Raw genomic sequence first — 12,967 nt, 5'->3', positions numbered from 1 at the left:
TCTGACTAACAAGGTCTGTAATTCTATTATCTTCAGTGTTCTGCATTTCTTCTTTCTGGATGTTTCATCTTAGATTCTGGCAGTAGATGAGTCTGGTTTCTGTCCCCTCTTTTAGGGTCTGGTTCCTGTTTTCTGATTTTTCTGCTTTGCTGTAGCATTTTTATCTGTAGTATTGATAGAGCATTCACAACCTCCTGATGGGAAATCTGCATTCTGCATAGCATTCTCATTAAGCAAAGGAAGTGAAACATATTAATATGCATAGAAGTATGTGTGTGTGTTCTGAATAAAACCCACAGGAGTGCCTATTCACACTCACCTGGCAGGAAAACAAACACTTTGTGTCTAAGCAAAATTGTGTGCGGGTAAGTCCGCAGCTCCTGTGGAAGAAGGCAAAATTTGGTGCTAGAGTGGCAGAAAAATCCACCACAGTTGAACGATAAATGAAACGCAATGCTTTCTGAACAGCTACCCGCTGAGAATAGCTAATAGCTCTCCCCCTTCTTTCCCTTTGCCACCATCTGTTCAAACTGGAACATGCCAGCCCAATAATTTTTGAGTTTGAGTCTAACTTTCAATTCCGTGATGTGTTGGATGGGTTTGAAATTAGGCCAAAGAAATTAATTTTATCCAAACCAATTTACACATAAACCAGTTTAAATCTAAAACAGAAAGACGCCAATCCCTCACAGTGCTGAGCACTGTTCACTCTGCCTCAGGACTGGTGGAAGCTCCCTAAAAGTGTGTGTGTGTGTGGGGGCACTGGTGCCCCAACTGTGGCCCTGCCCCTCGCACTGCCCCTTCTCCCTCAGGCTCCACCCTCGCGTCGCCCCTTTCCCCAAAACCCCACCCCTGTGCCATCCATTCCCCCCAAGGCCCCGCTCCTGCGCTGCCTCTTCCCTCCAAGACCCTGCCCCCCGCTTGCTTCTCTCCTGCCTCCCCCCCCCATCGCTCACCCGTAGCCCTCCCACTTTTAAAAGTGATGGGGCCGGGGCCCCCTGGTCTCCCCCTGTTCCGGCATCCTTGCTCTGACTGACTTCAGAGGGAGCTGAGGACGCTCAACCCCTCACAGAATTGGGCCCCAGAATACTTTGGCATTGGTTCTTTTGCAACCTAGTTTTAATCTTGGGTAGATTTGTCACAATCTAAATGATTCTTTCTGACAATCCAGCCGCATCGCCTGCAGTGAAACTGCTTCTCCTCTCCCTTTGTGCTCTTTCTCCAACCCTTGGCTTGAACTTTGACTTCTGACTGCTCGATTACAGTAGAAGTTCTCTTTGATACTTGAGAGAGTATTGGAGACATAGTGAGTCTCTCTAAAATGCTAATTTGGTCCTTGTTGGTCCGAAGGGGAACTGATTCAGTCATTTGACTCACACATCTGTCGTTCGCTTGACGAATACGACTATCTGTCATGAAATATGTGTAATTGGCGACAGAGCAGACATCTGCCTGGGACGCTACTTACAGAACTCACAGCCTTCTTTGAAATACTGTAGAACCTCAGAGTTACGAATACCAGAGTGACAAACTGACCGGTCAACCACAGACAGAGGTGAAAGCGGGTCGGTACGGCATACCAGTAAGAAGTGGCCAACAGTACCGGCTCGTACGCAGCCGACGTTAAAGTGCTGCTGTTGCAGCCCCTTTTACCTCCCCACCCCCAGGACTGCTGATGGGGGCAGCTGCCCTGGGGCCTGGTGATTTAAAAGGGCCTGGGGCTTCCAGCCACTGTCGCAGCTACTGCGGCAGCAGTTGGAGCCCCAGGCCCTTTAAGTCCCCACCGGAGCTCCAGGCAGCACGGGCCAGGCAATGTGGAAGGGCTGGCTGAAAGAGGCTGACCCAAAGAACCGCCCCTTCTGGGGGCCCCCGTACCAATAAGTAATTTATCTTACTTTCACCCCTGACCACAAACCTCATTTGGAACCAGAAGTACGCAATCAGACAGCAGCAGAGACACAGGGGGAAAAAAAGCAAATACAGCACAGTTAAACGTAAACTACTAAAGAAATAAAGGGAAAGTTTAAAAAAAATGTGATATGGCAAGGAAACTGTTTCTGTGCTTGTTTCATTTAAATTAAGGTGGTTAAAAACAGCATTTTTCTTCTGCATAGTAAAGTTTCAAAGCTGTATGAAGTCAATATTCAGTTGTAAACTTTTGAAAAAACAACCGTAATGTTTTGTTCAGAGTTATGAACATTTCAGAGGTGTTTGTAACTCTGAGGTTCTACTGTATGTCTGAAACTTCCAGATCCTATGTCCTATCTGCTAATTCAGGGCCAGCCAATGGTGTGTCTGTAACAGTTCCTCATAGCATGAAATAGCCTCCCGTGAGTTACTTTGGCTTCCAGATTGAAATGAATAGGATATAAAATCCAAATGTAACTAGTAACTTGTGCATGAACCCCATAAAAGCACTTTGCAAATGTGTTTACCCTCCACTAAGTACACAATGATGTCAACTTGGTATCACCACGATTTACGAGTACGAAGTGCATGAATGAATAATTGCTCCGGTTTTTGGCCTTTGGAGCCCCCTAAAGGGCAGAACATGACGCACTGCAAGGTGACAATGGGCGCCCAGAAACCACATCTCTCCAAAGATCAAATGCAAATCAGAACCCACAGAATAGTCTGTTTGGTGACAGTCTTAACCTGCTGTGTGACTCATCGGGCTGATGTCATCGTTAATTATCCCTACTATTCATTTATATATTGCCACAAGTATGCGAGCTGGCGTGCAGACTAAAATGAGAAAGGGCTCCCACCTTGAAAAGCTTGCGTTCTAAAGAGGCAATGCATAGATGGGGGTAGGGGAGCAGCAGAAGCAGGGTGCTGAATGGGGAAGTGAGGCACGTGTTGTGTTTGTGATGTTAGTTTGCAGTTTTTTATTCTAAGCACCCATGGAAAAAAATGAATGGATGCTTAGCACCCCCCCTACAGCCCCCAGCCTCACCTCTTCTCTTTAGGGGTCTTCATCCTTCCCAGGCCTGGGAGGGGCTTCAGTGGGGTCCTCTCTCCCACTTCCCAGGCCGACAGTGAGAGCCCGGCCGGTGCCTGGGGCTGACTGCAGTAGTCCAGCCACCCCAGGGCAGACAGCGGGAGCCTGGCCCAGCCGCCCCAGGGTTGCTGACAGCAGGAGCCCCTACTGCGCCCAGGTTGGCTGACACGATTTCTGAGTGAGGCTTAGAAATCGTGACTCTTGCGATCAGTTCATGAGAGTTGGCACGTCTGAGTCTGTAATGGTCACGCAGGTCTCTCACCTCGATTAATCCTTGCTATTTAGGTGGTAGGCTCTTTGGGGCAGGGATTGTATCTTATGATGTGAGTGTATAGTTCCTACCAATGAGCCCCCGAGCTCTGATACTATTGGGGTAGGAGCTAAATTGTACCTGCTCTTGAAGACAAGGAAAATGATCTTACATTTAAAGCTGATGGAGCTACATCAAGAAGGAATTTGTCCATTGACTGTAATCTGTTGTGTATTCCCGTAGGGAAGATAGAAAGGGCATGCTTTATTTAAAATGGCATATTAAGACTTTTAAAATAAAGTCATAAACGATATGACTCTAACTAGATCTTTATGTAACTAAAGACTTTGGGTTTTGTGTCTCTTTTGTCTGGTGCAGTAGGAAGGGATGGTGGGTCAGAAATTAGTCAGGTAGTTTGACTTTTCAGTCTGTTCTTAAGGGGAAATGTATTGAGATGAGTTGAGTTTCTCTGTATATAGCAGAGAAAGTTTTAAGTATGAGTCATTCCTGTGTGGGATTTTATCCAATTGCCTCCCACATCTACAATAAGGCTCCCAAAGTGGCTTCTTTGTATGAATTGGGAAGATGCATTCCGGCGCCTGAATGTTTATGAGAAGTAAACAGAGTGGAGTGCCCCCAGGATTTATAACTTCAAGATTTAAAGGTATCAGAAAAAATAAAACAAAACTAGGCAAAGCATCACAGACTGATCCTGTGCATTTTGTGACTCTAGGTTTCCACAGGGTCACGATGATAGCGCAGAAAGGCAGTTGTCTGCTCCTCAGACCTCACATGAAGAATACAAGTTTTCTGACAGCAAATAAGTTAATTTTTTTAGAAAATGTGTCTATTTTGGTACATTGCCAAAAAGTAAAAGCACTCCTACCATTCTTTGTGAGCTTGGCTTTGTCTCTTAACTACTACAAGGAATGTCTCCATCTCCCCTTCCTTTCATTTCTCTTTTGTTTGCCTCTTGAATTTTCCACTTGGGTTTATTTTCAATGGGGGTGAGTTTGTTTTTCCATTTTCTTGGTTTCCCAAGTAGAATAAAAAGGGGGAGGGATAGCTCAGTGGTTTGAGCATTGGCCTGCTAAACCCAGGGTTGTGAGTTCAATCCTTGAGGGGGCCACTTGGGCATCTGGGGCAAAATCAGTACTTGGTCCTGCTAGTGAAGGTAGGGGGCTGGACTCAATGACCTTTCAAGGTCCCTTCCAGTTCCAGGAGATGGGATATCTCCATTATTTATTATTCTAAGAAACATATCACAAAACTAGAGATGGGCCTGAACCAAACATCCTGTAACTCTGGGAAAATCTGAACCTAGATCCTGACTTTGGGCAAATGAAAAAGCCGACAAAATTGTTTGTTTCGGGTAAAACAAAAACATTTCTTTTTCAACGGTATTTACCTTTAAAAAAAAAAAGTAAAACTCAAAACAAAAATAATTTAAAATAAAATCAAAACACTTCATTTAGAAAACATTAAAATTAAAATTTTTGACTTTTTCAATTTTTTTTTTTTTTTTTGGCCTGAAACAATTTGGCAAATTGAACACGAATCTGCAAAATGTTTCGGTCAACCCAACTATGCATCTTTTGGCAAAACAAAAGTTTCATCTGAAAAATTTTGCCCAGCTCTAGATATAATGAATTTGCATATATACAGCATCTTCCATCCTTGGTCCCCTCAAAGTACTTTACAAATTGAGTTATATACTATGCACAGCAATCATTCCACCTACCACTGAAATGCAGCCACTGCTGGGCTGAAAAGGGGCAAGTGTATAATACTGTGCACTACACAACTACGCTGCACTACACAACTAATTTAGGATGGGAAGCAAAGAATATCACTGAACAACTGCAAGGAGAGTTTAGCAAAGGCACAGGACTGAGTTGGGACTTTTAGTGAGAAAGCTGGGCTTACCCTCCTACTCTTATGAGGGATGTTGGATCTTGATTGACTGCAAAGTGGCCTGTTACACAGTTTTACTTCTCATCCAAAAGATGGGTTGCTTTTTGCCAAAACACTTAGGCCCATCTCTAACGGCCATGTTGTTTTACAGCCTGGCACATCTGCTTTATATTTCAGACACTTCCCCCTAAATTTTCAATGCGGTGCCAAACGGCCTCTAAGCCGCACAACTCCTGTTAAAGACCTTGGAGGAGGGAGTGTCCCATTGTAAGTGTTGGAATCATGCCCTTCTTCCCTGAGGGCTCCTCCCTGAGAGTTTGAGAAGGAGCTCTGGTCCATTTTCTTGCTTATGAGTGGAGTCCTACATAATGGCACAAGTAGAATTGTAAAACCCCTTTTGCAGAGGCTGATTTTGAAAAGGTATATGACATTTCAGCCAATAGATGTCAGACTCAGGACTTGCAATTCCCATTGACGTCAGTGAGCATTTTGGGGGTTCTGCAGTTCTCAGGGTTTTAGTTGCAAAAACTTCACAAGGAGATATAATGTTGAGTGAAAATATTAGTAAGACAAAATTACCAAATGAATGCAAAGGGGGAGGGGAGGAGAAGAAATGAAGTTGGTGGGAGGAGGGAGAGCAAGAAGAACAGAAAGAACGAAGAGACGTGCAAGAAGGAATTTTTGACACACACACCCTTTTTTTTTTTACTTCTGTTTCCTTCAGTGGATCACAGTGATTCAAGTAAGTTCAGAGTTGATCCCTTGTACTTCATCAACAGAAAACCATGAGTGGTGTACAGATACAATGAATTTTCTCCTTGTTACCTTGCAATCTCTACACTCCTGTTTCCTATTAAGCAGTTTCATTTTATGATGCAATGTATTCTTTTACCAAAGGCCATGAGTCTGATTCCCAATGTCTTAGGACATTTTGTTCCAGTCCTAATACTTGAATTTCCTTTGTTCACATTAGACCCTCTTTAGATCATTACACATCATTAATACACATTGGCAGGTCATGTACTGGGATCATGTATTATTTCTAGCACCATACGTGCGCACAGTGCTTTGCAGACAAGTCAAAAGAAGAAGGTCCCTGTGCCCAAAAGCTTGCAGATGAAGCACTTGATACTGTGAGTTGTGGGTTGGTTCCTGGTTGTTGCAGGAAGTCAGTGGGAGCTGCAGGTGCCCCTCACCTTGGAGGATCAAGCTCTTTGGTTGACAATAGACAACGTATCAACAATGGAGAGGGTGAATGGATATAACAAAGTCACTATGTTATAAATGCTGACAATAATATGTGCCTTTTGGGTCTTGTAGCTGTAGGGTGGTTAGTTAGTGCTGTAGATTATAATTCTCTCCATGGTTGTATGTGCGTGCATCTGTATATGCGTATGCAGGAGGTGTCTTTAAGAAGTCAACATTTGCCGGCAGTCAGCATGCAGAGTAGCTGAGCTACCACGTTCCCCCTATCGCTTTGAAGAGGGATGTTTGGTGGTAGATGAAGGGATGAGTAGTGGTGGAAAGCTGGCTCAAAGAAGAGCTTTCTTAGGGGGGACTTGACGGAGGGGTTCATGGTTGACCAGGGAGCCTCTTTCAAGCCACAGAAGACAGCATGAAAAATCAGGAGCTGGCAGAGTGAGGAAGAGGAGGAGATGCAGACAGAAACCAAGGCAGAGATGTAGGCGGTGCAGAGCCTGGAACGAGGATTCTGATAACCCCTCCACTTCAAGCCAACTCCTTGGTTTGAAGCTTTATTAAATTAAGCTAGGGACTACCCAGAACCCTGAGGATTTTTCTTCCAAACCATCTGCATTGGAAGCTGGAATCCTTTGAAGCCCCTTGCCTAGGGAGGGTATCACATGCTAAACAGTTGGCGTTTTATGTGAGGCTGTAGTCTCTGAAACCCCAAAAGGGGAAAAACTTGCAGCAGAGAAGTGAAAGCAATCTAAAAACTTTTTCTTGCCCATATCCCCTGCCCCCTTATCAGTCAGATAATTTACCCTTATCCTCTAGGAAAGAGAAAAAGGGATTTGTATGGCCCACAAATTTTGAAAAAAAACCACACCTAGAGTGCCCCAGATTCTCTCCCAGGAAAAAAAGAGCACATAGTGGAAAATCCTTTCCATGTAGAACACTGCAGTCACTTCCTACTATACAACAACAGTGATATCTGTTAGAGACGTCACTGAGAAATCCATCATCATAATTCAGTGTAGGGGTCAAACCCTGAATTCCTTGCTCATTTTGTCACCTCAGTCCTTGCTCAGGCGAAACTTACACTGACATCAATAGCATAGTAAAACCCAAGGATTCTTAAATAATGTTGCACAGTTGGCCAAACTCTTTGGGTCCTTTGGGGATCTGAAGAAGTGGGTTTTTTACCCATGAAAGCTTATGCCCAAATAAATCTGTTAGTCTTTAAGGTGCCACTGGACTCCTCGTTGTTGTTGTGGATACAGACTAACGCGGCTACCACTCTGATATGTGGGGTGAGAGTAAGACATTGTCAGAAATGAGAAATTTCATACTGATCGGGGCAATATACTGAGGTGAAAACTAGCAGTGTCTCTACCCCACATTCCAGAATTTCACCATGTGGACTATTGTGCAATTTTATTCTCACACTCACACTGCACACACACAGACACATACATTTGAAACTAATAAACGGTCTGTCTTAAATGTTCTTAACATTCACGCTGGAGATTGGCTGTAGCAGAGAAACAAGGCTGGATCATGGACCAGTGTCTTATTAGCAGCTTGTTCTATACTACCAAAGTGAGAAATGGAGTTGCACTAAAGCAAGAAAACAATGCCTGTGTGGGATTCTGCTGACAACCGACCACTCACTGTCCTCTTTTTTGTTTGAGATTTCACCATAATGATCAGATGGAATTATTCGTTCATAACTCCACAGCTCATGAATCATTCTGCATCAGTGGTGTTCCATGCTTCATGTCAACACACGACTTACGTTCATGCAGGATGAATCTTAAAATATTTTAATTTCCTCGTGATGGGATTTTACAATTCTGCTGCATCATTTTCGATTGATGAAAAATCAGATCAGTAGGATCAGGCTGGCAACCCTAAAAGATCCACCCTTCTAGATGTTCACAAATTCCTTCTATGCATTAATAATACTCTGTTCTCCTATAAACCTTTCGTCCAACAATCTTTACAATTGATCCTCACAAGCCACCCTGTGGGGTTGAGAAATGTGATTGCCATTATATGGATGGGCCACATTATAGGGGGAAAACCAGCCGCTGCGAGGTTGAATTGCTTGCCGAAAAACAAGTTAGTACCAGTTCAGAATAGAATGTAGCTCTGTCCAGTGTCTCAGCCACACGACAGTCTTTCTCCCTAAACCTCCATTCAATTTTTTTGTCCAGCAGCTGAAGGGAAATGTGAAGCATCCTTGTGGAAAATCAGCTTTTTGAAACCTTGACTGCAAACTACCCACACATCAGTAGGCTGCACATATGTGGTTAAGGGGAATGAAATTTAAAGGACCTTCTGTTTCTATGCACAAAGGTCTCTACCAGTTCACCTACACAGAAGAATCTGCGTCAGCTGCCAGTATTCATTTTTTCTCCTTTGTGGGTTTCCAGCCTGGAAGAGGGACAGAAGTCTGATTCTATCCAGCAGGGGCAGTGATGACATAAACACTAACCAATATAATAGAAAGCATTAGTGCAATTGTGATCTAAATTATCCAGGGTAACACCAGTTCCTGTTCTGCTTCTTTTCCTGCATTAACTGTTGGGGCTCGGAGTTGTTCCTAGGATGAGGAGGATCAATTACGTGATACAAACAGACAGTCTGTTTTTAATTTTGAATATTCCAACATTCTCTGGAAATTGCAGATTATTAAAGAGGAGACTGGAGCAATTCAGCTTAAGCAAACCAAAGAGGTTATGCTGCACCCCAGTGACCTCTGGGGGTGATCTTGTTAGATCTCCCAAAATAAGCGGGGTTGAAATGGTATAAGAGATCATTGGTGAGAGCCGCTATGTTGCAAGTTGTGCTCTCAGTGATTCAATAGAGATGGTGTTTCTCCTGGGTGAGTCAGTACTGAACCAGTATTCTGGAGAGGTGCTAGGGGGTGCCATCCTAACAGGGGTGCCATCTTCCAGAGGACTCGAGACCCTGGCCATGTGCTGTCGTAAAATAAATAATCTGAGGGAGAAATTTAGCAAGCACAGTCAATCTGTGGAACTCTTTGCCAGAGGATGTTGTGAAGGCCAAGACTATAACAGGGTTCAAAAAAGAACTAGATAAATTCATGGAGGATAGGTCCATCAATGGCTGTTAGCCAGGATGGGCAGGGATGGTGTCCCTAGCCTCTGTTTGCCAGTAGCTGAGAATGGGTGACAGGATGGATCATTTGACGATTACCTGTTCTGTTCATTCCCTCTGGGGCACCCGGCACTGGTCACTGTCGGAAGACAGGATACTGGGCTAGGTGGACCTTTGGTCTGACCCAGTATGGCCATTCTTATGTTCTTAAGAGAGTGTTAACTCTGAGGTGCTGACTGATCAAATGTTCATTGCTGTCTCCTCACCTACGTTCTTTCTCTGACTTCACCTAGTACCAGGTTTGCTTCCTGTCCTAAATTAGAGTCTGGGGTTGTTGCATTTTGCTTTGCAGTTGCTCTGTTTCACCCTTGCATGTCAGTGCTGGGCTATTTTGGGGCTAAATCTTGAGGCCCTTGCTTGGGGCCAGAAGCCATGTGTGAGTGTGCAGCGTTGGAGGATGGGTACATGGAGCCTTCCTTTGCCTCCCACCTGCTCCCCCGCACAGTGAGTTGTCCCTGTTGGACCGAGGAGTGCAGGCACTATTCCAAGCTAATGCTGCTGGTGATGATCGCCTTCTCGAAGGGGTTGTGATGAGAGGGCCATGGCCATGCATGGGGAATAGAGGGGTTCATGCTGCACCCTTTCAGATGGTGATGGAGCTGCTCCCTGTGTGTGCTCTTGCAGAGCCCAAGGAGGAATTCTAGCTGAGTCAACAAAAAATCCTTCAGCGGCTTTTCTCTCAGAGTGGAGCATCCTAAGCCCACGTAATTTGGACCTTGGTTTATAGCCGCAATCTGCTCTTTAATCCCTACTCAGGCAAAGCTCCAATTGAAGTGGAGAAAGGTTCCCAGGTCTGGCCCACAACTGGTATAATAAGGCCTCCATCCTGCACAGATTTAGACACCTGCTTAACTTTACCCACACGGAATAGTTCCTGAAAGAGTTACTCATAGTTCATAAAGTTAAGCCTGGGTGGGAGGATCAGGGCTTAGGTTTGTAAACGATGTTGATTCAACATTTTTCCTCCATGTATTGCTCTTTACCATTGACAGGTAGCAACATGGTTCAGATTGTGCCAAACAGAAGTAATTTAGGTATTAAAACCAACTGGCTACATTGTTTAGCAGAGGAATTAAATTGATGATCAGCTTTTGAAGCATCAAGTGAGACGTAACAGAAAGGATAATGTGTAATGATTTTTTCTCTGTTGCATTTGAATGGCATATGCGTCTTTGTTGTTTATCTGCTGGTTTGATTTTTAATTATTTGTTCTGGAGATAATGAGCGACTGTGCTGTATTTATAGAAAATTCCTAAGCTGTGATATTATCCGCTTCTGTGCTGTCTTTCTGCAAACACGGGTAGGCTGGCGATTAATTATTGCTAGAAATATGAATTAAATTTCAAGTGGTAGCAAATAACAAATAGGACTGAAATTTACAAGACTAGCATTTTGTTTTAAAATCCAAATATCTACTTAGTTACTCATTTCATGGCCCTTGTGAGACGTGATTATAGACATGGACAAGGCGTTACAGCTCAGCCTTTATAGCTATTTGATCAATACATTCATGATGTATCTCTGCTTCCCCTCCCCAAGAAGTTCCTCTCTGTCAGTTTTTTCTATTGATTTGAGTCTACCTGCATTGAGTTATATAGTGATTATGGTGGCTGGTGCTATGGGGAAAGCACAGGACTAGCACACAACTGCAAAAATATTTTATTTTATGCTCTTTTTTTTTTTTAAAGGAAAATGTATTCGAGGCAGAAGCTCTCTGCTTTTCCCTTCAACTTATCAATCAAACCAACAGTGAGTCCTAAAATCCTGGATATTTTGATTATTTCTTGAGTGATCCTTCTCTCTCTCGTTTGGTTTCACAGACAGTGAAATTATTCCTCCCGACTGCCTGCGTCCGAGATCTTTCACTGCAATTCGCCGGCCCTCGCTGCGCAGGGAGACAGAGGACACCCGGCTCTCCGTGAGCCTCTGCGACCTCAACCTCCAGGAAGAGAACTTCCATGTGCTGGCCACCATGTGTCCCATCCCTCAGAACTCCCTCAATTCTCAGCATTCCCATCTCTTCCCATCCCAGCTCGAAAGTGACCTCCGCTTCCACCAGCTCAGGGGAGCCCATGTCAAAATCCTGGACGACCAAACTGTGGCCCGGCTGGAACATGCCCGGGAAGAGAGGACTTTGGTTTTCACCAGCAGACCCCTTAGAATCAATGAAACCATTTTTGTCAAAATTAACAAATCAAATGCCTCCCGCTCCGGCACACTGTCATACGGAGTGACCTCTTGTGACCCTAGTACTCTGAGGCCCAGTGACCTTCCTTATAACCCAGAGTCGTTGGTTGACAGGAAGGAATTCTGGGCAGTGTGTAGAGTCTTGGTGCCCCTCCAGAGTGGAGACATCTTGGGGTTTATGGTGAATTCAGAAGGTGAACTGCATTTGAGTCATAATGGTGCCAGCGCCGGCATGCAGGTCTGCGTGGACTGTTCCCAGCCCCTCTGGATGTTCTTTGGTTTACATGGAGCAGTTATGCAAATTCGAGTATTGGGTAGGTTTGTCTATTTTAAAATTTCACGTGAAAAATATTGAGGAGGTCCGATTTGTGGGGGAGGGGAATTGAATTAAAAGATTAGAAGGCAATCAGCTTACTTTAGGCCACATACACAAAAAGTTTTATATCTACCTCCCTTCCACCCTCAAACCCCCCCCCCCAAAGGCTTTGTAGTTTTGTGAACCTACACCCAAGAATACTGAGTTAGAATACTGTACTTTGCATTTATATAGCACCTTTCACATAAAGATCTCCAAGCTCTTTGCAAATACAAACAAATGAATCCTCATAATCTCCTGGTGAAATAAGGAAGTGTGAGCCTTTTGCATATGGAGAAAAGGAGGTGTCATGACTTGCCCGAGGTCACATAGAAAATCTGTGGCAGAGCTTGTTCCTATGCCTTAACCACAAGACCAAACAGTCACCAGAGAAAGTCCTCCTGAATCCCTCATGTTAGATTATGCAAAGAAGTCACCGTGACATGAACTACTGCTTCACCTTCGCATCCGAGTGCAAAGCAGAAATCCAACAAACAATGAGATGTTTACGACCCATTCTGTTTTAATTAGGCAAGCATAAGTGATGCAGGTAAGTAAATCTTTTAAAATAGATGATCTTTATCTCAACAGTGTCCCTTTAACTGGAATGCTTCTAGGTGGAAAGTGTAGAACAAACACTGAAGGAAATATTTTGAAAGCGTGGAAGTCTGCAGGCAAAAAATGCTTGTGCACGCACCTTTGCTTGTACACTCTTAGATTTGTGTGTGCAGGTATCTGCTGTGTGCCAACACAAGCATTTTTGCCGGTGCAAGCTGTCTTCTTTAGCTTAGCCTTGAATGTGGACCAAGTCCCGGTCGTGCTAATGTCAGTGTCAAAACTTGCAGTGAAGTCAGTGGGAGCAAGATTTGGCCCTCAGAGAGCAGTTCCTTTATAG

The 12,967-nt window shown here is 44.1% G+C and overlaps 1 protein-coding gene across 2 annotated transcripts in view; it reads left to right on the top strand.

Annotated features, from left to right (window-relative positions):
• Window positions 1-12,967, top strand: part of NEURL1 (neuralized E3 ubiquitin protein ligase 1) — a 256,305-nt gene that overhangs the window by 221,638 nt on the left and 21,700 nt on the right. For both annotated transcript variants that reach the window (XM_034777499.1, XM_034777500.1), the window contains exon 4: window positions 11,351-12,031. In XM_034777499.1, the coding sequence (XP_034633390.1) occupies window positions 11,351-12,031 (681 nt within the window). The remainder of the gene's footprint in view (window positions 1-11,350; window positions 12,032-12,967) is intronic.

Source organism: Trachemys scripta, chromosome 7 (genome assembly GCF_013100865.1).
Source record: "Trachemys scripta elegans isolate TJP31775 chromosome 7, CAS_Tse_1.0, whole genome shotgun sequence".
Taxonomy (NCBI): domain Eukaryota; kingdom Metazoa; phylum Chordata; order Testudines; family Emydidae; genus Trachemys; species Trachemys scripta.
Note: the sequence above shows the minus strand (reverse complement) of the source record. Positions and strands in the feature narration are given on the sequence as shown.